Genomic DNA, 27,027 nt, shown 5'->3' on the forward strand with positions numbered 1-27,027 from the left:
TTACCGTTTGAGCCACTGGGAAGCCCATGGAGCTCTGGTAACTTTTGCAAATCGTCTCTACTGCTGCTCTTGCTTGTGGATAGAGGCCCTGTTATTGCCTTAAAGTGACAGCTACATTACCATGATAGAAGCTCTTACACTAAAAAGGCTTGGAACACTCCACTAGAACCCCATCCTCTTTCCAATGTTCATCAAATCACTTTTTGCTCATTTCTTGGATCAAACTTGGATGACTTTCTTAACTGAACAACTGACCTCACCTGGAGTCTGCCAATCCAGCTGTGTTGTCTTCTCCCGACCAGCAAAGATTCCCCAGACGGAATTGGGGAACTGCTGGGTTGATGGCCTGTGGGGCCAAGTACAGTCAGGCTGCTCATTGTAACAGGATTAGCTTCTGTGAGACTGACAGGAGAAGGAGGTTCTTTAGGCAATAAAGTGAAGTGGGATGTGGAAGGTGTGAGCAAAATAAAATAGGAGATGAGGTATTCTCAGAGCAAGCTGTCTCTTCAAGGAATCACTCTGGCGAGTGATTTCAGTGTCTGCCTCTGAGGACCTGGCCCTGCTTCCTACCTCTTCCACCAAGAGAAGCAAAACAGAAGAGGGAAGGATGAGCAAACGGCCATGAATGGATTTCTTTGCCCTTTCTCTGGGTCCAGAGAGAAAAGGTCTCTGGACCTTTCTCTCTGTATAAAGGTCTGTATAGTCAAAGCTATGGTTTTTTCCAGTAGTCATGTATGAATGCGTGAGCTGGACCCTAAAGAAGGCTGAGTGCTGAAGAATTGATGTTTCTGAATTGTGATGTTGGAGAAGACTCTTGAGAATCCCTTGGACTGCAAGGAGATCAAACCAGTCAATCCTAAAGGAAATCAACCCTTAATAATCATTGGAAGGACTGATGCTGAAGCTCCAATACTTTGGCCACCTGATGTGACGAACTAACTCGTCAGAAAAAACCCTCATGCTGGGAAAGATTGAAGGCAGGAGGAGAAGTGGGCAACAGAGGATGAGATGGTTGGATGGCATCCATCACTGACTCGGTGGACCTGAGTTTGAGCAATACTCTGGGAGATAGTGAAGGACAAGGAAGTGCTGCAGTCCATGGGGTTGCAACGAGTCGGATATGACTAAGCCACTGAACAATAACAACAACCTCATTACGAAGCTTTAGAAAACTAATATATACCACCCAATGTCCTAGCATACTACGAAATGCTTTTCTGGAAATGCAGAGGTTAGAGGGACGGGGAAGGAAGAAGGGTAGATGTTTTGGACTGGCCATAGGAAGAGGCCAAGTAGACACTCCCTTTCTTTAACTCACCATCTCCGAAGAGCTGCAGGATAGCAAGGTCCACCTGGCGCTTCCATCCAGAGTCTTTTTGGATAGCAATGCCATAACCAGTGGAGGCAAAGACCTTCCCACTGCCAATGGTCACCAGCTTGCAGCCCTCATCTCTACCGGCCATGTAGTTCAGCACAGCTGCATCGTAGATGAAGGCATCCAGTTTCCTGTTCGAGAAAGGAGCAAACAAACCAAGTCGAATGGAGGAATTCGAGTACAAAACTACCTATGGGGCCGTTAAGATGAAGAAGTAGGGCTCCAACAGACTATGGGGAGAATTGGTTCAAAGCAGGGCTCAAGGTGGAACTCAGCCAGAAGCTAAAGCCGAACTCCCAGGTGGTTCTTTATATGATTTCAGATTGAAAGGAGGAGTTTTTTTCCCTCCTGTTCGGAATGATGAGAATGTAAGTTGGGCCCGGAGCCAACTCATAAGCTGTGTCTGAAAAGGAGAAGGAGTAAAAAGGAATCAATAAAAATAATAACAGAAATAATGAAAAGGAACCATCACAATGATAGCAACAAATAGCATGGGTTAGACTTACATAACATTTTTCATTTCTCAGTTCATTACAGTCCAGAGTGGGGATAAGTGTAGGTGGACGAGGAGCACTGGATGGGCAATGCTATTTTGGCGGTCAGAAAGGTTTTAGTATTTTTTTTTTTGCAGCACAAAGAGAGGAGAGAGTTGCTGGGGGTGGTGGCATTATAGGCTCAGGTCAAGAGCGAATGTGTGAAACCACAGCCAATGCAACATACAGAAGAATTCAGATGTCTCATGTTCCCAAACATATGAGAATCTCATTGTATGTACAGTGCTTTGCAAGGAGAAGTAGGCAGGGAAGGGGGAAAGGCTAGGGGCAAGGTCAGGAAGGTATAGGTCAGTATTTAAACACAATAAATGGAGTAGAAATTCAGATATATTCATATAGGTAATAGAGAGGTCTGCAAGAAAGAAAGGCAGGCATCATGACCTGCACTGTTACAAGTTCAGTTAGCTTTACCTCTCCTTAAGAAAAAAGAAGCCCTTTCTGGCATGACAAGATACAGAACGTTTTTTCCAAAGGTCCGTGAGTATCCTTTAGAAAGGTGTCCATCAGAAAGTCAAAGCTCTGAAGGGCTTGAGAACTGTGACTGTACCAGGGGCCAGATAACCCAGAGTCATCCGTCCCCCAAATTTAGATCCCACCTTCTGAAATCTGCTGTGTCTTGATAACGATAAGACAGAGTCTAACAGTGTTTAAGTAAACATGCCTCTGGGAGGCTCATTCCAAGTAGGAACCACCAGGAGGTCTAAGGGCTGCCAGTCATCATACAACACAGGAAACCAGCTATGAGACCAAACTCCAGCAGCTCTCACGCTCAACTGTCAGTCTTATTCCACAGCTGTGGCTTCCGAGGGAAGGAACCGCCATGGCTGAAATTATGTAAGCCAACATATTTGCAGTTCGTGAGTTCTCTTGAATGAACAATCCACCCTAGATTATAGAGCTGGATCAAAGACTGCCAATTTTGTTGGAACTGGAGATCAGTTAACATACTCTTACTGTTCGCTATCTAAAAGATTTCACGCTTTTCATTGTTTCTTTTCTTGTCTAAGACACCAAAATCAATTTCACTTTTAGGTCAGCAGGTCTTTATTTTGTGTGTAACACATAAATTTTAGCCTCGACTCTCCTCTTTGACTTTTATATCTATTACATTCTAATTTCACGGTTACATTCATGCAAGTAAAACAGAAATTGTTGAAAATATATATAAGTGAATAATACCAGTGGAATCTCCATGCACTGGTCTGAATTACACTATCAATTTAACCTGGGGACCCACAAAATGCAAATGCAGTCTTCTTTGCTTGAACTTGGTATGGCACACAAACATGGTGCATCTTATTCCATGGATGTTTAAGAAATGTGAGCAACACAGCAAAGATTCTGAGCTTGGAAGCAGTTCTTACCCTGTTTTCAGGGAGAGCAGTGCATCATCGACACCTCTCTGGTTGAACTTCCCCATGTAGGCATGCATTTCTGCATAGTTATTGCGAATATTTCTCTCTGTGCTGCCGTTGGGCACAGTGCCAAAGCGGAAAGGGGGTGAGAAGTCATTAGGTCTCTGGAACTAAAAAGAGAGTTAAAGAGAGACAGAGAAGATGAATGCTTCAGAAAACGTGGAGAGATATTCAGTTAACATTTGCGGATTTATCATGGAAGTGACCAATCAGAGTTCACCAAACACGTTAGCCCTTGCTCAGGAGTAGCAATTGCTATCTGAAAGTGAACTTCAACGCAACTCACTTTAATGCATATTGTTGAGAGCTTTCTAACTGCCCACCCGTGACTTGAATCTGTCTCTCTTGTCTGCCTTGTGTATGCACACTGCACAAGACCGGGGTGATGGGAATGAGCTATTAGTTTAACTGCAGTGGGCTGGTTGCCTCTATTTCTGAAAGTTGGGTGAAATCTGCTTCCAGGCCCCATCATTGGACGATTAAGGCTCTAGGACCTTAGTAAGGTAAACTACATCGTACTCCTGAAAATCACTTGTTGGGTAGCAAATATGTTTTGCTAAGAAATTCTCTCTTTACTTTCCTTGATGCTTTAAAAGCCCATATGTATCCTACATGAGTTGTCGGAGAAATTGTAAAAGCAAATGCAATTTTAATTATGTTCCCTCTTGTATTTAAGAACTGAAGAGTGGATTGCCAGGGCATAGCATATTAAAGGGAAATCTCTTGAATTTTCACCCCTATGACATCAGCTTTGTTTCTGGCTATTGCCCTGCAGTGAGCAGTCTGTATATCGCTTCCTGAATGCACAAATTGTGCATTTGTATCTTCATGGCCTCAGAGAGTCTGTTTCCTCAGCATGATCTCACCTTTCTCCCTGGGCCAATTCATGTCCTTCACCTCATTCATGTATCTCAGAGCAATTTCTTCAGGACACTTTCTATGAGTTCTTTCTTCCATCAAGTTTACCCAAGAGTGAGTCATCGGTACTTGGTGTTCTTGGTCTAGATCCCTGTAATTAATACTACAAATTCATTTACTTTCTAAATAAGCTGGCCAAGTTCTGAGAGCTTGTCTCTGAGGTAGTCAAGGAAGCTCTAGATTGAGACAAATATGGATTGAAGACCAGCTCTGAGTGTGTGTTAGTTGCTCAGTCATCAGTCATGTCCAACTCTTTGTGATCCCATGCACTGTAGCCTGCCAGGATCCTCTGTCCATGGGGTTTCCCTAGGCAAGAATACTGGAGTGGTTTGCTAATTCCTTCTCCAGGGGATTCTCCTGACCCAGGGATTGAACCCAGGCCTCCTGCATTGCAGGCAGATTCTTTACCATCTGAGCCACCGAGGCAAGTAACAGGAGCTCTCTGTGCATCATTTCCTCATATGTAATAAAAAGACAATAATGTCTACTTTTCAAGATTGCTGTGTGTATTAAATGATACAATGCATTGGAAGTGCATGACACAGCGTCTTGCACACAGTAAGTGCTCAATAAAGACTTCTTACATCATTTAAATTCATATCTACATTCTACATTCTCTAGTAAACTTCATATTCTCCAAGTTTCTCATTCTATTAGGACAGCAATGACCAGTTAGAGTATGACCGGAGCTCACAATCATATATGTTGTGCCCTAGTATAGGAAAGCCGATGTAGATGTTTAAAGTCCCCTTGGTTTCAATATTAAGTGAAGTGCAGTGAAAGTCACTTAGTCATGTCCAACTCTTTTCGACCCCATGGACTGTAGCCTGCCAGGCTCCTCTGTCCGTGAAATTTTCCAGACAAGAATAGTGGAATGGGTTGCCATTTCTAAGTGAAGATATCTTGAAAATCTTTGAAGATACCTTTGAAAGTCTAACTGAGGAGTACTCTGAGGCTTTGGAGCTATCTGGGCTTACAACCATTCTCCTTTATTCTTCCCTTGACCTGAGACACTTAGAGCTTCTCAGAATATGGGGATTTCATGGGCCACTAAATGTCACAGCACCAGTAACCATAAATGCCATCTTCATTGCTCAGAGTTGGCCACAGTTAAAAGTAAGGTCATGCAGTGGGGTTAGGTAATCTGAGATGCATCAAAAGATCACTACTTTCTGACTTACCACAGTGCTTTTTGCCATTAAGAGTATTTGTTTAATTATTTTTTAAGGGGTTGTGAGTTTTAAGAAAATAAAGATACTACAAAACAGTTTTTACAACACTCAAGGTTAACTAGTCCAAACCTTTAATTTTACAAATGAAGACAGAGGCCCAAAGAGGACGAGTTATCTGCTCAATGTCATACCACGGCAGTGATGGCTAACATTATCAGGAATCAACCGGCTTAATCAATAGTACTTCTCATGGTCCCCAGCAGATAACAAGTTTAAAAGTAAATACAAATATGGTTTATTGGAAGAGACAGAATGTTATGCATAGAACTGCCAGTTGTAACATTTCAGATGTTTGAAAGATGGTGTCCCCCAGTCAAAAGTAGAGTATTCATAGATATCATGGCAGGCAGCAAAATAACCAAATGTGCTCTCTTTAGTCAGTAATTTCCCATTTTGTTAGGACAGTGAGAACTGATGCTTAGAATGACCGAGATACTCTAGGGTCTAAAGTATTTTCTGAAACATCAATGAAAGTTGAACTCATGTCCACTACAATGTTGGTATAAATTTTTACAGTCTAGTTTTTTGAAAATTGGCAGTCAATGTAAGATAGATATAATAATTATTTTTAAATTAAAAAAACTTTTATTGAAGTAGAGTTGATTTACAGTGTTGTGTTAACTTCTGTTGTGCAACAAAGTGATTCAGTTATATATGCATGCTAAGTCACTTCAGTTGTGTCCGACTGTTTTCAACTCTGTGGACTGTAGCCCACCAGGTTCCTCTGTCCATGGGATTCTCCAGGCAAGAATACTGGAGTGGGGTGCCATTTCTTCCTCAAGGGGTTCTTCCTGACTCAGGGATCAAACCTACATCTCATGTTTTCTGCATTGACAGGCGTGTTCTTCACCACCAGCACAACTTGGGAAGCCCATTCATTTTATATATGTGTATTCATTTTCATTATGGTTTATCACAGGATATTGAATGTAGTACCCTCTGCTATACAGTAGGACCTCGTTTTTCTATTATTGTGCATATAACTGTTTTCATTTGCTAATCCCAAACACTTAATTCTTCCCTTCCCCACGGCAACCATGAATCCCTCTCTATTGATAAGACAATTTTTGATTAACCAAATGGAATGTGATATCCAGAAGGCCTCAAGTCCTGATAAAGCTAGATTATGGAAATTTTCTGTGCTACTCTTTATTAACTTTGATTTCGAAATTATCTTGAGACTTCTAGATGCTGTTTTATATCTTTGAATACTTAAAAACTAAAGAAATAACAAAGAACCTGGAATTTCTAAGATGATTTTAAAAAAGAAGGACAAAGTTGAAGGACTCACACTACTTGACTTTGAGACAAAGCTGCAGTCATCACGACAGGGGGACATTAACACAGAGAGAGTAAAGAGATCCTGAGAGCGGGTGCCCTCAACAGATCAACACATATGGTGCAAAAGCAATTCAGTAAAGATACGACAGTCTATAACCAATGGTATTGGAACTCTATATGTAAAAAAAGAACTTCATTCCACATCTCACAAGATATATAGAAATTAAGGCTAAGTGGATCAATGTACCTAAATACAAGTCCTAAAACTGTAATATTTCCAGGAGAAAATATAAGAGAAAGGCTTTGTCACCTTGAGCTAGACAAAGATTTCTTAGATATGACACCAAAAGTATAATCCGCCATCAAAGACAAGTAAGTTGGACTTTGTTAAAATGAAGACCTCTTTGAAAGGCACCGTTAAGATTATGGAAAGACAAGCCACCGGCGAGATAAAAATCTCTGAAAACAGTTTAAAACTATTAAAGAACTAAAGGATTATATAACAACACAGCCAGACTCTAATATGGTTACAGCATCTTCTGTAAGAAAACAGTCAGAAATAGCCAACACAAGAAGAATGGGAGGCATAGGCCTATGGAAAGCATTGGTCTTGAAGGCAGATAATTTGGATTTGAATTCCAGTTCTTTGACCAACTGTATGAACATGGGCTAGTTCTTTAACTTCATGGAGCCCCATTTTTCTGAAAGGATTATTTTTAATTACTATTATGATAATATCTAGGATCACTTAACACAATATCTGGCACATGGCAAATTCTCAAAACTATTAACTGCTTCCATGAGGGTGAAGTTCTAATACCTAAAACTGTTGCATGTGAGATTATGTCCCCTAAGATGGAAAACTCCTGTTTCCTAATTTGTTCCTTAAACTTGGCCAGTCTGGGGACCAAATGGGTGAGTGTATCACCCCAGAATCACCCAGAGTGGAAGCAGAAGTAAGTCAGCCTTTTCCTCTGAAAATTCTTGTCCCAGATTGGTGAAGTTTAAATAAAACATATATTTTTAAAACACTGTCACTGGAACTTGAATTTTACTAAAATTAATCGCCATGGAGAACTTTATTTTCACTAAGGAAGAAGGAAAAGGAAGGATCTTCCAAATACCGCCTTGATGTTTCCAATAAATGCCCAATAATAAAACTTACTCCAAGCTGTGAGGTTTCCATGGCACTTGTTTAACCCGAATGTCAGTGCTCCCTGGGGTTTGGGGAAGGAGTAGAACTTAGTACTGTCCAGAACCAGGGGTCTTAAAATCCACAGAACAGGGAGGACTCTGAGAAATATTTTTTTTAAAAATTAAAGACCCCAATACGCTAAGGAGACCAGCATTGAATTAAAAAGTTTGGTCTGATTTTAAAATAGGGAATTTTATATAGTTATTCCTTATTAGTCACCTTTGGCTATTATAGAGCTTTCTTGAACTTGGAATGTTTCTCTAGATTATAAAAACATGTGCTTAGCGGCTCAGTTGTGTCCGACTCTTTGTGATCCTATGAACTGTAGCCTGCCAGGGTCTTGGTCCATGGACTTCTCCTGGCAAGAGTACTGGAGTGGGTTGCCATTTCATACACCAAGGTATCTTTCTGACCCAGGAATTGAACCCTGGTCTCCTGTGTCTCCTGCATTGCGGATAGACTCTTTACCTGCTGAGCCATCAGGAGAGCCCCATTAAAACACAGAGAGGAGAATAAAAACACAGAAATGAAGAAATTTGGGGGGTCAGTCTCATTTCACAGATGAGAAAACTGAGGCTCTGAAGGAACCAAGGAGTTGTTACAGGCCACAGAGTGAAATAGGAGGACCAGCTTATAGGACTTGACCCTTGAGCTGAGTCCTCTGACCGTGGCTCAAACACCAGCCACCAGGTCCTACCTCTGCTCACCGGTGAGGGACTCTATGCATGTGTATGTGGGGCCACTTGGTGAGGGCACCCTTCCCTTCCTGGCATATCAGATGCCAACTCCCTCTCAGGGTTCAACCCAGGGAGTCCAGCCATAACTGTAAGCAGGCTCTCACCCAAGGGCAGGACAGTGCCAGAATGTTAAGACACCTGTAATCTCACTTGATCCTCCTGGAGAGCTGCTGGGAATCAGAATTCAGCCACCTGGGAGGTTCAGATGATCATCTCAGCCCCCACATTAACGACCTCAAAGTGAGTGAGTCTTGGCTATCAGGCAAGGAAAAAGGTGTGGAGCCAAGGACAAGGCTCCAACCCCAACCCAGAGATGAGGGGACTTGGGGGCCCTGGAGTGGTGCTGGCTGATCCCTCCCATTAGAGAGACCTTTCTGCAGCCTTCAGAGAGAAAGGGAAAATGAAAGATGTCAAGGAAGTGGCACCATTAACTCAACAGACATGAGTTTGAGCAAACTCCGGGAGATAGCAAAGGTGAGGGAAGCCTGGTGTGTTGCAGTTCCTGGGGTAGCAAAGAGTTGGGCATGACTGAGCGACTGAACAACAACAAGGGAGTGGAGATCTGGTCCATTTTTTTTATTTATTAAATACATAAACTGATTTTATTATGTATACGGCATTATTAATTTGTTCACAGCAGTTACTGATACTCAACACCTCTGTATGTGCTGAGAATAACTCTCTCATCTCTTTTAATGATAACAGTTTAAATGCCTCCATCCATTTGATAAATATATATTCTGAGCATCTAATAGCGCGGAGCCTGTATTTATGAGGATGCAAAGATGAAAACACCAGACTCTTGTTTTCAGGAAGTTTACATACCAGAGAGAGATGTAAACATTCATTCAGTTTTTCATTCCTTTACCTTTTTGTTCATTCATTATTTCATTCGCATAGAATAAAATAATTCTATGCTAAAACATTTTAAAATTCAGCACACATAATTCTAAAAAATTCAGCACATATTTACAGCATCTATCACCATATTCTGGGTGCTGGGGATGCAATGTGACAGGAGAGGAAGAACCTGCCTTCAAGGAGTTCATACTGTAAACAAAGGGGACAGATAATAAACTTTTTTTTTTTTTATGTAGTAGACTGGGGACTTTGCTGGTGGCCCAGTGGTCAAGAATCTGCCTGCCAATGCAGGGGACACAGGTTTGATTCCTGATCTTGGAAGATCTCACATGCCCCAGGGCAGCTAGGCCCTTGCTCTGTAACTACTGAAGCCCAAATGCCCTATAGCCAGTGCTCTGCAACAAGAGACGCCACCGCAAGGCAAGTGGCACCTGCTCACTGCAACCTGAGAAAGCCTGCATGCCGCAATGTAGACCCAGTGCGGCCAAAAATAAAATAATGTGTAGTTGACTAATACACAGCCACAGATTCCTTTCCAGTCCTTATATAAGAGATGAGGCCTACACTCTCTGAACTTAATTCTGATCTGGGCTTGTGACTTGCTTGACCAACAGAATGTGCAGAAATAACACTCTGGGCCTTCTGAGGCTTGGTCATAAGAAGCTTTGTGGTTTCCACCTGGGCCTCTGTAAGAAGTCAACAGCCTGGCAGGCTCCATGCTGGAACTGTGACGTGTAGGCACTTCTGTCTCCAGGCCTGGCTGAACCCAACCTTCCAAACATGCCAATCGGGGCACCAGGCAACCCTGCTCCCATATCTGACCCACAAGTTGGGGAAATACAATGAAATGGCTCTTGCTTAAGCCACCAAGTGCTGGGGTAGGTTGCTGGGCACCCATAGATCACGGGCCCACAGGTGATCTCAAGTAGTGAAAACTACGTGCTGGGAAGAAATTGACGCAGCTTGGACACAGGACACAGGGTGACTGGCAGGAGAACGAGTTTAGCCCGGCTGGCCCGAGAAGGCCTGTCTGAGAAGGTGGCATCTGAACAAAGCCCTGGATGAGAGGAGGAATCCAGCATGTGAAGATCATGGGAAAGTGCAGCAAGTCCAGGGAACAGCAAACACCAAGGCCAGACAAGGAGACAAGCCTGGTGAGGCTAGTGGGCCAGGAGCCACGTGCGGGGTGCCACAGAATCGAGTGCCTGTGACGGGGAGCCCAGAGCAAAGGGCGCTGTCCTGAACAGGCCTATGAAGGCTGAAGCCCCAGGGCTAAGAGATGAAGGGAGAGTCTTCTAGCAGGGCAAGAGGAGCCGAAGCGTTTCTAGATAGATAGCAGTCGGATTTAGAGACAGGGCCCTGAGAGAGGCTGGGCATTTGTCATTACCGGAGGCTAATAGATACGGCCGTGTTAACCGGAGCGCATTGGGGCTGAAGAGGGAGGCGGTGCCTGGGTCCCAGTGGGAGTTGAATTCTGCACAAAGTTCATGCTCTAAGGGAAAAGAAACAGTAGAACCTCTGGAGCCAAACTGCCCGAGTTCAAACTCCAGCTCTGTCACTTGATAGCTGGGTGACTTGGAGAAACTCACTTAACTTCTCTGTGCCCCAGTTTCCGTATTTGTACAATGGGGCCAATAATGCTACCTACCTCATTAGGCTTCTTACCATTCACCAGATTAATCTGGGCAACATGTTGGCATCGTGCCTGGCACAAGTTAAATACACTAGATTAGCTATTATAACTGCCATCATCATCATTGTCAGAAGCAACCAGAGAATTCTGGCCGAGTGTCAAGACTGGGTTTTTGCGCTGGAAAGAGCCCTGAGGCATGCAGGGATAAAGGAGAGAGACAGGAGCTGAGAAGGAGATGCACTGGGATGAGGGTCTGGGTGCCAGGGAAAACAAGGAGAGCAGGAAAGTTGTAGATAATTCCCTACCACCCAAGACTGTAAAAGACACCATGCGCATAGCTAGATAAAATCAGGACCACAGGGTGTATACCAGTGCCACTGAAACTCCAAAGGAGAAGGTGCAAGCAACCTGGCTTCCTGGATGACTCTTGAAGGAGGCTGGATTTAAGCTGGAGGAGTGGGTTGGGTTTGGAAGGGTGGAGGTGGGGCATGAATGTCCCTTCCCATTAGAAGAACCCTCCACTATAAGACACTTGCTCCTTGGAAGTAAGGCTATGAGAAATCTAGACAGTGTACTAAAAAGCAGAGACACCACTTTGCCGACAAAGATCTGTATAGTTAAAGCTATGGTTTTTCCAGTAGCTATCTATAGATGTGAGAGTTGAACCATAAAGAAGGCTGAGTGCTGAAGAATTAATGCTTTTGAATTGTGGTGCTGGATTCTTGAGAGTCCCTTGGACAGCAAGGAGATCAAACCAGTCAACCCTAAAGGAAATCAACCCTGAATATTCACTGGGAGGGCTGATGGTGAAGCTGAAGCTCCAATACTCACTCTGGCCACCTGATGTGAAGAGCCAACTCACTGGGAAAGACCCTGATGCTGAGAAAGACTGAGGGCAGGAGGAGAAGGGGGCGACAGAGGATGAGATGGTTGGGTGGCATCACCGACTCAATGGACATGAGTTTGAGCCAAGTCGGAGAGATAGTGAAGGACAGGGAAGCCTGGCGTGCTGCAGTTCATGGGGTCGCAAAGCGTCAGACAGGACTGTGACTGAACAGCCACTGTAAGACACTCCTTGTTCCCACCATGAGAGAGGAAACAGGTCCTCACAGAGAAGCTTTGAGGCCATGATGCCAGAAGAAAAGAAAACACAAACCCTTCTATATGTTGATGGTATCCAGGTTTTTGTGCTGACCACCAGACACAGCCCAATGAGGTTCCTTAGCATTAGATCCTGGGAACGACAGCAGGCAAATGAAAGGAGGAGGGTGGCAGTAAGTCCCTTCAGGGGTCTCTGGGGACCCTGAAAGATGGCCTTTCTCCTGCAGCCAGAGTCCCATCAGCATATGCAAATTAGGACAAACCAGCGCTGTGACCTTGCAGAGATGGATATTGTAATGTCCTGTTTGCAGAGTCCATCCACGTGAGACACAGAATCTGGGGGCTTTTGTCTGCAAAGCTTGACAATCCCACGCATAAATATTCATCCCAGCACTCCTGCTTTAACATTTGAATCACAAAAAGAATCAATGCCCAGATGCAGCTCAGCTCAGCCGTCTGAGGCACCCAGGAGAAAAGGTGGGAAGGTTTAGGCAGCAAGGGTGGCATTTGGTGATGTGCTAATAAAGAGAAGGTGGCAGAACAGCAGAATTTGGCAGGGCGCACGTTACCTACCCAAGTACCATCCCATCATCACTGTTACTAGCATCAGTACCCTCTGTTTTCACAGGACTGTTTTATCATTGACTTCCATCATTTTGATGTACTGTTCTACAAATTTTGTTATTGTAGTTATTCATTCATTTTATCAATATACAGTCCATGGGGTTGCTAAAAGTCAGACACGACCGAGAGACTAACACCACGATCACCGTACATAAAATGGGGGCTTCCCAAGTGGCTCAGCCAGTAAAGAATCTGTCTGCAATGTAGGAGACATGGGTTCAACCCCTGGGTCAGGAAGATCCCCTGGAGAAGGAAATGGCAACCCACTCCAGTATTCTTGCCTGGAAGATCCCATGGACAGAGGAGCCTGGTGGGCTACAGTTCACAGGGTCACAGAGAGTCGGACATAACTGAAGCGCCTGAGCCCACACGCATACATAAAATGGACTCTTTTTTGTTATCAATCTATCTTTTAATCCATTATTGATAGTTTGGTTTTGCTTTGGGATCCAATCTGAGAATCTTTTGCTATTAATACAAGAACTTGTGCTACTTTTATTTATTCACAGGAAAAAAATGTATTTGGTACTCAGTTAATCTTCGTAGAGCTGTCCCTCTGTTCTAACAATAACATACACCATTTTAAATATTTCTAAGTGTACAGGTCTGTGGCATTAAATACATTCATCCTGTTGTGCACCATCACCACCATCCACCTCCAGAAATTTTTCATCTTCTTCAACTGAGACGCTGTACCTATTAAACAATAACTCCTCATTCATTCAATGAATTTTAATCACATATTGAACATCTTTGAAAAAATTTATTTATTTATTTTTAGCTGTGCTGGGCCTTTGTTGCTGCTCGGGCTTTTCTCTAGGTGAAGTGAGTGGAAGCTACTCTCTAGTTGTGCAATGGGCTTCTCATCGCGGTGGCTTCTCCTATAGGGGAGCATGGGCTCCAGGGTGCTCCAGCTTCAGTAGTTGTGGCATGAGGGCTCAGTAGTTGCAGCTCCCAAGCTCTACAGCACAGGCTCAGTAGTTGTGGTACTCGGGCTTAGTTGCCCTGAGGCATGTAGAATCTTCCCAGACCAGGGATCAAACCCATGTCTCCTGCACTGTTTATTAGGCGGATTCTTTACCACTGAGCCAACAGGGAAGCCCTAACCATGTACAGAATCTTGTAACCAGCAACAGAACAGGACACAGAACAAGTCCATCACCTCCAAGAATTCCTGTATATTCTTTGTCTAGAGTTGTTCTCCCTCCACTTCTAACCTCTGGCGACCACTGCTCTGTCCTCTGTCCCCACAGTTTTGTCTTTTCCAGAATGTCCTACAAACGAAATCACACTGCATGTAACCTATTGAGACGGGCTTTTCACTTCTCATAATGCCCCTGAGATTCATTCATGCTGCTGCTTGTATCTGAAGGTCACTCCTATTTATTGCCACGTAGAATTCCACTGTGTGGCTGCATCGGTTTGTTTATCCATTCATCCATGGAAGGACATTTCGGTTACTTTCAGTTTGGGATAATCATGAATGGAGCATGGATGTACAAGTTTCTGGATGAAAATAAATTTTCATTTAAGGTAAATACCTGTGAGTGGGAGCTCTGGGTCATGAGTCACCCTCCTGCCTGAGACCTCCTCCCTCAAGTGCACCTCTTTTTGAATCTCTTCTCTCTTTTGATCTTTCCATTTTCCCCATCAACTATAAAGTAAATTAGCTCAGTTGGTAATGAATCTGCCTGCAGTGAAGGAGACCTGGGTTCAATCCCTGGGTCAGGAAGATTCCCTGGAGAAGGAAATGGCAACCCACTCCAGTTATTCTTGCCTGGAAAATTCCATGGACAGAGGAGCCTGAGGGCTACAGTCCATGGGGTCGCAAGAGTCAGACACAGCTTAGTAACTAAACCACCATGTGAAGTAAGTACATCCACTATTATTATCTTATTATTCTTCCTGATTCTCATCCTTTCCATAGTACTATCCAACAGCTTATCTAGGATGATGTAGTTGTGTGTGTGTGACTTCAGACTCTAAGCAACACCTGAAGGTGGGAGGGAATGGCTGGAGGATCTTCCATGGTGATCGGTTACCCCTTGTTTGCCCAAAGAGAGAAGAAGGTAAGATGACAACACAGACCAGACTCCTTGCAGGTATGACCTTCACTGTTTGGTGGCCCGTCAATGCTCGGGAAGATGGGGAAAGAAGGCACAACGTGCTTACCCGGAAAAGGCAGTGTAATGATGGAACAGTAAGTCAGAACATGGGTTATGGGCTAAGAAGATCTAAATTCAAGACTGAGTTCCACCCTTTATTAACTAAGCGACTTCATAAACAAACCACTTAGCTCTGAAACTGAATATTGACAATGTTCTAAGAGCAGAAATAATGAACGGCATCTCATTACAGATCCTCCACTTCAAACCTGGGGCCCAGGGTAGCCACCGAGGACCCGTCATGGAACAAGCTGGCTGTGGATACAGTGACAGATTAGAAAGGAAGGCTGTTCATGAGAATTAGCATCTGGGATGGAAGTGGGAGGAAAAAAAATTGGTTTTCTATTTCATTCTACATTATTCATTGGAGAGAATATTTTCAAATTCATTTGGAATAGGTGACTGATGAACAATTACTGTGACAACAATAACATAGAATGTAGTTAGAAGATACAGGTATATCATCAAATTGCCCAAATTAACTCAGTTCTCTTGCTGGTACCTGGAGAAATAGATTCCATTTTGCTACTGTCAGAAATGGAGTTAGCATTCAGGAAGAATCTAACACCTTAGCCATTTTTGTTCTTTTTCTCTCTTCTTATTAATATTAGTCCTGCGGTTGTCTACAGTGGCAAACACATCTAAATTTGCATGTGAAGAAACGTGCACTTATACAATGGAATATTATTCAACCATTAAAAAGAAAGAAATAATGCCATTTGCAGCAACATGGATGGACCTAGAGATTTCATACTGAGTGAAGTAAGGCAGATAGAGAAGGAGAAATATTGTATGACATCCCTATTTGTGGAATCTAAAAAGAAATGATACAAATGAACTTACAAAACGGAAAGATATAGACTTAGAGAATGAACTTATGGTTGCCAGTACACACTGCTATATTTTAAATGGATTACCAACAAGACCCTACTGTATAGAGCGCAGGGAACTCTACTTAATGTGTTGAGGCAGTCTGGACAGGAGTGAGATTTGGGGGAGAATGGATACATGTGTGTGTATGGCTGAGTCCCTTCACTGTTCACTTGAAACTATCACAACATTGTTAATCAGATACACTGTAACACAAAATAAAAAGTTAAAAAAGAAACCTGCCCTTGGCTGTAAGAAGCCGGGTAAGTTGTCTTCACAACTCTGGATGCTGTGCCTCTGGGGAAGGCACCCCTTACCTCTCTGAGCTCAACGTGGAGCTGGGGCTCCATGACAGGCTGCAGAGGGCAGGGCGTGATGGAGGGCACAGAACTCGCTCACCTCCAGTCGCTACCCTCCTGCTGCGGCCAAAACAAGAGCTTGTGGAAAAGAAAATATCAGTTCTCTGGATTCCTAGAAAGGAGTTAATGACCAGTTTTTTTCCCTCATTGTAAAACAGTCACTTCTTTTGTATTTTGCAAAATTTGCAACTAGAAGCCTTAATAAATATTTCCTAAAATATGTCATAAGATTAGACAGTAGCATTCTAATTCATGTGAGCTCACTGAGGTTTGGTCCCTGAGAGGGTAGAGCAGAACAGGTGGGCTGATTCCTGTATTCACTTTACCACGTCATAGTGTACCCTGGGGTCTTAGGTGTGTGGCCATAAAGTATCAACATCAACACACATTTCATGGGGATCATCCATGCATAAGTCACTGAACTCTGAAATGAGAATTTGAAATGAAATGGGACAGTAGACACAATTCCTATATTATAGTTCAACTGGAAATAAAAGTGTTAAAACGATACAGACACAGCTAACACATCCATGTTAATGCATACATGATTTACATATAGTAACTCACTAATCTTCCCATCAACCCTATGTGCTCAGTCATGTGTGACACTTTGCGGGCCCCATGCCAGGCTCCTCTGCCCATGGAATTTTCCAGGCAAGAATACTGGAGTGTGTTGCCATTGCCTACTTCAAGAGACCTTCCCAACCCAGGGATCAAACCAGTGTCTCTTGCAGCTCCTGCATTGGCAGATAGATTCTTTAGCACCAGTGCCACCCGAGAAGCCTTCAACCCTATGAGGAAGGTATTATTATCCCCAGGTAACGGACCTGGAAACTGATGCCCAGGGAGGTAAGTAACTTGAATAAGATCACCTAGCTAGAAACTAGTACACCAAGGGTTCCAATCCAGGGTCCTCACCCTTAACTGCAAAACACATCAGGGAGTTCTAGATACACAGAGTAGGTGCTCAGCAAACAGGTAGAGTAGAAAACTCCAATGACTAAGGAATATACCAAGTTCCAAGTGGGACAAAAGGAAAGTAATGGCTCTGCAGGTTTAGAGGAGCAGAGATCATTGTGAGACTCCAGGGAGGAAGCAGAGATGGAGCAACCCCTACAGATGGGCCAAGGTTTATACAGGCAGACATGCAGTGAAGACACTCAAGACAAGAGCAAAGACGCAGAGGAACCCAGGCTCGGTGTCTCAAGGGAAGTTGGAAAGAAAGTTTGTACGTGTGAATGTGGACCACGGCGCTGGTGTCCAGGCAGGAGCCCTGCAGTGTCCGGTGAAGGACGCAGCATCAGGTATCACTATGCAGCTAAATCAACAGCTTTGAAGAACAGAAGAGGCTTGGGCTGGAATGTTCACTGAGGGTCTGTCTGATTTCCAGGAGAGAATAATGGGAGGAATATATGGAGAAGACACCGAAGCAGAGGCCTTGATAGAATCTAAGTTGGCCTTCACGTTCAGAAGGAGGAAGGAAAGGACGTGGCAGAGGGGCTCAGCCCCATCAACTCCACTCCCATGGCTCTCCTCACTGGCCCCTCAAGGCTACCCTGGCCTCCTGGAAGTTCCTAGAACCCACCAGGCAACCTCCCACCTTAGCCTGCTCTGCTGTCCACCCAGAAGTCCCACACACCCAATACTCCCTCACTAACTTCAGGTCAGAGACCTTCCTTGACCACCTGACTTCAAACTGCAGTTCTTCTGTCAACATTCTCTCCCTTCTCTGTTTTACTTCTCTCTGCGGCATTGAACACCTTCTAAGATAGTATATGTAAGCATGCTAAGTCGCTTAGTCGTGTCTGACTCTTTGAGACCCTATGCACTGTAGCCCACCAGATGCCTCTGTCCATAAGATAGTATATAATTGTCTTTTTATTTTCTGCCTTCTCCCATTTAGAATACAAGCCATATGAAGGACAAGATTTTTTTCTGTTTTGATCACTGCTGTCTGGTGCTTAAAACATAACTTGCGATTTAGTGGCTCTCCATATGAATGAATGAAGGACTAAATGAGTGAAGGAATTAAATAGCAATAATAGAGCTATTTACTATATTTTTAAAAATCCCTCAAAATGTCCTCCTTCTTGGTGAATATATTACTGAGCAACACAGTTGAGACTGACTGATGCTCAGAGCTGGTGCTCTTCTGGTATCCCTGGTGAATAAGGAGTTAATACGTCCTCACAGCAGTGGAGGACATCTTTCTTGGCCCAGTCTCCATTTTCCCTTCAAAAAATACATCTGAGCTGTGATCCCAGGAGAGCTTGTCAAACCAGGACTTGACAATGTGTGTGGATATTTCTTTGGCACCAAAAATGTGACAGAGCTGGAGATGATTCTGATGACATGGGGATGAAGGAAACAGAGGCAGAGGGCTGAGGCATTTGAGTTTCATCCTGAAGTCATCCGGCGCCTGACAGGTGGTCTTGGTGGTGTTTCTTCAACCTCCCCTTAGCTGAGACCATTACAAAGAGGTGTGATGGCCTTCTGTGCACTCATGCCGACCCCCCAGACAGACCTGTGAGAGGGCAGTCACCGTGCAGGCATTCTTATGAAAGTTGTGGGTGCTGGCAAAGAGACACGGCCTTTAAAGAAGATGATAAGTAAACGGTACAGATGGATTCACCGTGGAGCGCTGCAGGAGCTCATCCACAGTTTGGGGGAGACTGCTTGCTCAGGGTTACTACCAGGGTTTCCATATGCCAGGATGTCCTGGGAATTTAGGGGCATGCCAGCTATTAGCATGACGACCTGAGGTTCCTATCACAGTGAAAACAGCTTTAGAGTCACAAAGTTGGGGACAGCAAACTTGAGGTCTGTGCCCGGGCAGGGCTGGGAATCCAGGGAGAGGCATGGCGGGAAGACAGACACACCCCTGCTCTCCTGGCCATTGATCAGCTCAGTCAATTCCAGACTGAGAAATGGAAACCCCAGCACATGCTCACACGCTCACACTGTGCCCGGTTTACACAGAGCAGAACTCCTTGCTCTGATCAATGGAGTCGACCTCCCAAGCAGGGGACACTCCAGACTGCAGAGGGTCAGCGCTGGGAGGGGGCTCAGTGACCCCACCGTGCCCACTGCATCCCCTCCTGGGTTCACGAGGGACCCACACAGGAGTGGGCTCCGATACGTCCATCAGCAAAGGGACATATCTAATCTTGATATGGCATTTCCCAGGACACATTCTGCCATGAATATTTTTTTTTTTAAATACCCATTATGTCTCCCAGGACACTTGTGGGTTGTGAAACAAAGTTTGAGAAATGCTGATCGAGTGACAGACATCCTAGTTGTACAGAAGCAGAAGCCTGGGCGGTCTGACCTATCCAGGGCCACAGGGCCATCCTCAGTTCCTGTCCCCTCCATCCCCTCCCTCATCTGGTCAACACACATGTGTTGAGCAGCCACTCAGCACCAGACACTGCGTGAGCCTCAATGATGAGTGAGACAGGGATAATGAGGATCCAGTGTGACTCCCTCATCCTTAACGGGCCTTCAGTTACAAGGTGAACATCACTATTTTAAGGTGACCGCTGCACTTGTGATTGGTTGCTCATTCGTGTCTGACTCTTTGAGACCCCATGGACGGTAGCCCTCCAGACTCCTCTGTCCATGAGGATCCAGGCAAGGATACTGGAGTGGGTTGCCATGCCCTCTTCCAGGGGATCTTCCCAACCCAGGGATCAAACCCACGCCTCTCACATTGCAGGTGAATTCTTTACTGTCTGAACCACAAGGAAGCAGGAAAAGATCAATAACCACATCAGGAGAGGAATGGATTTGATTTTTCCAGTTGACAGGGTTAAGCCAAAAGCTCATTCACTTTCAACCCTTTTGCTGAGAATCAGTCTAACTTACGGTAATTCACACTCCTCTTTAGGGTTACCTTTGTCAGACATGCTCGGTGAGCACCACTATGCCTCCAGCTACTGGATGTGGATAGGGCATAGGAAAGTAGACCTGAAAGGTGAAAAGTGGTTTAACAGATTGTGTTTAATGTGTATTTATGCCAGAAAAATCTTTGAAACTGGTTTCACTTTTAATATTTCCTTCATATAAGCTGAGTTTAATCATGATTTATCTCTTTTCCCCCTAAAAGTGGCAAGTGGCATTGCTATAGTTATTTCACCTACAATGCAGGAGACCCTGGTTCAATTCTTAGGTCGGGAAGATCCCCTGGAGAAGGGATAGGCTAACCACTCCAGTACTCTTGGGCTTCTCTGGAGGCTCAGATGGTAAAGAATCTCCTGCAGTGTGCGATACCTGGGTTTGATCCCTAGGTTGGGAAGATCTCCTGGAGCGGGGCATGGCAACCCACTCCAGTATTCTTGCCTCGAGACTCCCCATGGACAGATGAGCCTAGTGGGCTACAGTCCATAGGGTTGCAAAGTCAGACATGATTGAATGACTAAGCACAGCACACCTCTTGTTACGTCAGTGATGGGAAAGTAGAAAGCTCTTACATAGGTACATAGAGAGCCTGCCATACCCTGCTCACATATGAGATGAGGAGCAATCAGGGACTTTGGAGAAAATAAAATATCTTGCCAAATAAATCTTTCCAAATCAATAAATCCTGAAATCACTTTTTAAGTTAAGATCTGGTGAGCCACAATATTGGTATTATTCAGTATTCTTATACACCTGTTTGATTTATATGATTTGACAGTAGAAATCACAGGATGAGCAAATTCTGAGACTACAAATATCCAATATTTCTCTACATTACTCCTCTCTTCCTCACCATTAGTGAGTAAACTATACTCCACTGTTCCTCACATCCGAATGGCTAATAAAGAAAAGGAAGTATTGGTTTACTCTATGAACACTATGAATTATGTAACTATCTTCTCCTTCATTTCATTCATTGATTAAATAATTCATTAACTCATCCTTCAACAAATATCTGAGGATCTGTATTTGCCAGATTCTATTACAGTTACTGTGGATACATCAGTAAATAAGGACAAAAATTCCTGCCTTCATGGAGGTTACAGTCTAGTAGAGAGAGACAAGTAAACATTGTAAATATGGTAAAAATAGATGGCACTAGTGGCAAAGGACCCGCCTGCCAATGCAGGAAATGCAAGAGACGTGGGCTCGATCCCTGGGTCGGGAAGATCCCCTGGAGAAGAGAATGGCTACCCACTCCAGTATTCTTGCCTGGAGAATCCTATGGACAGAGGAGCCTGGCAGGCTACAGTCTATAGAGTTGCAAAGAGTCAGATATAACTGCAGTGACTCGGCACACATACACAAAACACTCATAAAGCAGATAGGACTTAAGAGATGAGCCAGGAGAGTGCCAACCCTGGCATGGCATTTGCAGTTGCTGCCTGCTGCCTGAAGGAAGAAGGATTGGTTGTCACACCATATAACATAATTTCCACTAATGGGAAAAAAAGAAAAAAAAACAGACAGGGAGGGAAAAACCTGTTTTAGAATCTCTTTCAGATTTTAGGTGGCTGCTTAACTGAGGACCTGCCCTACAGGATGTCCTAGGCTTAGACTGTCTTTTAGGGACATATGAAAAGTCACCATTCCCTGGAAACTCTTGTCTCTATTAATGTACTTTCCTGTAAGAGCTTTCCTCCTTGAGTCTTGGTCTGATGTGAATTTTCAGAAGAACAACTTCAAGTTTGCATTAGATAAGACACATTAAAATTTATTTTTCCACTTAAAACCCAAGGTGTGTCTCTTCTCAGGCTTGGAGAGAGACTTTTTCTAGAATAAAGCAAATGAGAGAGAATTACTGGCAGGGTAGCTTGCTTATGAACTTCAATATATATTTGGGAGAACAACCTAGATGAGTTTCATGTCACACTTCTATTTTGAAGACCTTTATCTGGGTGTACATAATTAGAGGTAAATGTGTGCAGTAATTGGGCTATTGTCTCAGCTACCGAGAAGGAAGTTATGCAAGCTTCCTTATCAACCTCCATGACCATTCTTTTAAGATACCAGCCCACTGGGTCCTTTTAATGGTTCTAAGTGCATGTCTCATGTTCCCTTGTCAATGGTTTATAGAGAACCTAGCCTACTTTAAAACTAGTCTATAAATTTCAAATCAGAAGCTAATTAACAGAATGGAAGAAAAGTCTCTGTGTGTGTGTGTTAGTCACCCAGTCGTGTCCGAGTCTTTGTGACCCCACAGACTGTAGCTCACCAGGCTCCTCTGTCCATGGGATCCTCCAGGCAAGAATACTGGAGTGGATTGCCGCGTCCTTCTCCAGGGGATCTTCCTGAACCAAGGATCCAACCCCAGTCTCCCACATAGCAGGAAGATTCTTTACCCTATGAGCCACCAGTTTCTACTCAGTGCCCAAGCAAACTGTAAAGAAAAACATTTCTCTTTATGAAATGGCAGATGGGACATCTGGTGAAAGGGCAGACATGAGTGCTTGAGTAGGGAGTGTGGGGGTCACTTGTTAAGCACACAGGGAAAGGACCCATTTTCTTTAATTACTTAGATGATGGAATGGAAAACTTGCTCCTTAAATCTGCTATGACACTCAACTGGATTGGATGGCTGGCCATTTGGAGATAGAACTAAACACCAAAGTAGTAAGTCTGGCATGAGGCAAGAAGATATTAAAAGGATAAAGTTCAATTAGAGAGTGTACAGAGGAACTCTCATAGGATGTAAAACCACACTGTCCCAGAGTCAGAAGGGGCAGGAACTGGCTTTGTGAAAGCATGGTCAGAAAGTATCATGGAGCCCTGGTGGACCATAAGCTACATGAGCTGATAACATAGTGTTGCTATTTAATCAGGGAGCTTGTAATGGGAAGCTCAGGAGAAATGTGGCAGGTGGGAAGGAGCCGGTCAGGCCCCGTCATGGGCCAGTGGGAGAGCTTTATGATTGCTGCTGTCTCCTATAAACTCACAAGTGAAATCTGAGAAAGTTCACAAAACCACTAAAGGTGAGGGGAGCAAGTCTTGCGGTGAAAGGTTAAAAGACTGGGTTTATTGAAGGAAATTCCTCTGTTACTGAACTTGATCTAATGTTTTGAGAGTCTGTTCTAGTCACCTAACTATGAAACTGGTGTAAACACAACCCATCACTCGTAGGGTTCTCTGAAATTTGGGGATACACTTGTACTAAAATCATCTTTGCTGTTTACCAGAAATTTAAATTTAAGTAGGTGCCCTGTTTTCATTTGCTAAGTCTGGCAACCCTACTCACAGGGTAATTAGTAGCCATCCAATAAATCCCTGTTGAATTAACTGCTATTGTGTACTAAGTATTATGCTAAGGGCAGAAAATCTTAAAAAACTAGAAGGTGATATAACAGAGGCCCTAATCCAAGGAACTATGGAAAAGGAAAGGTGCAGGAATCTGCTAGGAAGTAGAATCCAGGTTGAATGGATGGCTTATAAAGGGTGAGAGGAGTTTCAGGAGAGATTATTTGAGATAAAGAAGCACAACTATTACCTCTGGTCATTTCCCTGGGCTTCTAGCCCTTAGCCATGGACATCGTGGCAGCTGCTAGGATAGACGGGGACAAATGTGTGGTTGGACCCTGCTAGGATAGACGGGGACAAATGTGTGGTTGGACTCTGAACTCAGGAATGACAGGAAGGTGACAGAGAGCATGTTTGCACCGAGCTGTTCTGATTTTCCCATGCCGTGTTTCATGGGAAACAGTGGTTTTTGGTAGATATTTAGGGTCTATCTGCTGAATGAATAAATGAGGAGTAGTCATGAAGACTGAAAGCCAATGAAACAGACTGTTTAGAGAACACCATTACATTAGGTTTGCATCACAGAGATACGCAAGATAAGGCGCACTAACACAGCGCGTGTTCAGTGTGACATGGACAGCAGACACCCTAAGTGGTGCAGAAAGTGGGAAGAGAGGTCCCTGGCTTAGCAACTGAGACTAGGAGCTTCAGGGAAGGAAACCACTGGGTCTCAGGTTCTCCCAAACCCACATCAAACTTGACTTTCTGGGAATCTTTTAAATGGCAAGGAGTGATTGGGGAGCATCAGTCTTTCCTTTATTAGAAGACAAACTATGATAGAGTAGCCACCATTTAGGACAATAAGAACATAATTTCTGTTGCTCAACTAGTCAAAATGTGCATTAACGATTAAAGTAGCAGTGTTATACATGCTCTGTTTTTATCAGTAATTTGCAGGGCAGCTAAAGCCCTTTTCCACTTCTTTAATAAGAGACCTTGAGGCAGAAGCAGTTAGGTTTACTTTTTCTGGGAATCTGGAAGGACAGACCACTCCTGGGCAATAATAAATATGGACCATGAAGGCAGGGAATGCATAAAGAGGAACCCAGGTCTGTAATCGGTCTAAGAAAATGTTTGGGGTAGGGACCACTTGCCCAAGGAAATGATATTTGAAATCATTGTTTTCTATCACAGTGGTGGGTGAAAGACATAGATTTAGAAATGTCCACTGAGGGACTTCCCTGGTGGTTCAGCGGTTAAGAATCCACCTTGCAATGCAGGGTTCGATCCTTGGTTGGTAGGGGGACTAAGATCCCACATGCCGTGGGGCAACAAAGCCCATGTGTCATAACTACAGAGAAGCTCATGTGCTGCAATGAAGAGCCAGCACACCAAAAAATAAAAAGAAATGTCCACTGCGCTCTTACTCTGCACCTAGGAAAGGATGCTCAGTGCTTACTCTCCAAATTCCCCAGGATGGCTGCAAAGAGGTAGCTGGTGCCTGCTTCCCATGGCAGAGACCCTCCTTCCAGGCATCCCTGGATTCAGAGGTATTTTCAGGGGGTCTAAGCACTGCAGGGTGGCACCTCCATCCTGCCCTTCATACCTTTCCAGCCCTGACATAGTACAGGTCTTCCCCACCCCCCTATTTCTGAATCGCACTGAAATAAAGTGCAGGGAGAGTTGAGGATCATGGGGGTGGTCTAGCATGGATCGAGAGCAGTTTGTCTACGGCTTTCCGGGCACATGTTAATCATCTAATGGAAACAGCACAGGTTTTGTAAAATGGATTTTGGCACAAACCCCGAATCTGCCCGAACATTTACTGAGGGATTAGGACACACTCTTCTAAGCATTTCACGATATTGTAAGTACACAGTACTATACATCTTTAATCAACACACAGCTATAGTGTAGGCAATATTTTTATCCTCGTTTTGTAACTAGGAAACTGAGGCATCAGAGGGGTTTAGTAAGTCGGCCATATCATATGCTTTCCAGCATGTATATACTGTGTGCTCAGTCATGTCTGACTCTTTTCCATCCCATGGACTGTAGCTCGCCTGGCTCCTCTGTCCACGGGATTCTCCAGGCAAGAATACTGAGGTGGGTTGCTATTTCCTCCTCCAAAGGGTCTTCCCAACCCAGGGACTGAACCTGCATCTCCTGCATTGGCAGGCAGATCCTTTACCAGTGAGTCACCGGTGAAGCCACACTTTCCAGCAGTGGAACCTCTGTTTTCCCTTCTGGAAAGCAGAGTTAGCATCTGCCTAAAAGGTCTAGGAGGAGAAGTAAAAGGGACCAAGAATGCAGAGCGTCTAGCCCAGGAAGGCCACCCCTGGGCCCGGACGACTGGCCCACCCTGAAACTCTAAGTCCAGATTGTGGCTTCCACAGGGACTGCATGGACGACAGCCATGGTTGCTCACAAGGCAACGGAGCATACGACACAAAATTGGTTTATTTTTGGCGTTGGAAATGCAATTTTTAATAGGCAGCCTCCAACCTATGAACACATTGTCCTCAATAGTTCATTTATAAGTCAGCTGTTCGGAAACAGAAATACATTTCCCCAGAGAAAGAAGACTGTAAATGCTTAGCTCATTAAGGGCAATTTAATCCATAAGAGTGCAGAACTTTAGTGTTAATATTATTAGCTTCTGTTCTGGGAACACTCATTCACTTAACACCCTTCTGTGATGTACCAGGCACTAGCCCAGGAGCGGAACAGAGTTATTTTATTGAAAGCATGTCTGTTGCCTCAAGGCCCTTACAGTGTGATGAAGGAAATGGTCATCTGATCAGTAGTTCTAATGGAGGGTGACAGAGGTGGTTTCTGACTGTGGTCAGAGGACAGGGGCAGGGTATCTGGGGTGGGGGAAGGGGTGGGAAATGGTGATGAAGCCCTGGAGGAAGGGGAAGGGGTTTCCCTTGCTTGGGGTCAGGGCTGGCTCTCACACTTCCCTTTCTGTGGTCAGACCCCACTTTCTGGGCCCTGTTGCTTTTCTAAGCTCCCTTCCAGGCATCCCAAAGTCTCTATTTTCCTGTATGATCCATGTCTATAAGACCAAAAGTTCATTTTTTTTCAGTCCAAAGGAATTTAGGTGTCAAAGGGAAGATGATCTAAAAAACAAGTGTCATTCTTATATGTGGAATCTAAAAAGAAATGAAACAAATGAACTTACATACAAAACAGAAGAAAGAGACTCAGACTTTGAGAAGGAGCTTATGATTGCTGGGGGGGAGGAGATGCTAGTTAGGGAGTTTGGGATGGACATGTACACATTGTACACACATGTACACACTGCTATATTTAAGATGGATAACCAATAAGGACCTCTTGTATAGCACATGTTGGCTGTTGTTCAGTCGTTCAGTCCTGTCCAACTCTTTGCGTCCCCACGGACTATAGCATGCCAGGCTTCCCTGTCCTTCACTATCTCCTGGAGTTTGCTTAAACTCATGTCCATTGAGTCGGTGATGCCATCCAACCATCTCATCCTCTGTGACCCCC

The 27,027-nt window shown here is 44.2% G+C and overlaps 1 protein-coding gene across 1 annotated transcript in view; it reads right to left on the reverse strand.

Annotated features, from left to right (window-relative positions):
* GRIN2B (glutamate ionotropic receptor NMDA type subunit 2B) overlaps positions 1–27,027 on the reverse strand; it is a 482,648-nt gene that overhangs the window by 9,523 nt on the left and 446,098 nt on the right. The window contains exons 12-13 of the mRNA XM_043441483.1: positions 3,294–3,454; positions 1,319–1,506 (exon numbers count right to left, since the gene is read on the reverse strand). Of these exons, the coding sequence (XP_043297418.1) occupies positions 1,319–1,506; positions 3,294–3,454 (349 nt within the window). The remainder of the gene's footprint in view (positions 1–1,318; positions 1,507–3,293; positions 3,455–27,027) is intronic.

This window comes from Cervus canadensis, chromosome 21, assembly GCF_019320065.1.
Source record: "Cervus canadensis isolate Bull #8, Minnesota chromosome 21, ASM1932006v1, whole genome shotgun sequence".
Taxonomy (NCBI): Eukaryota; Metazoa; Chordata; class Mammalia; order Artiodactyla; family Cervidae; genus Cervus; species Cervus canadensis.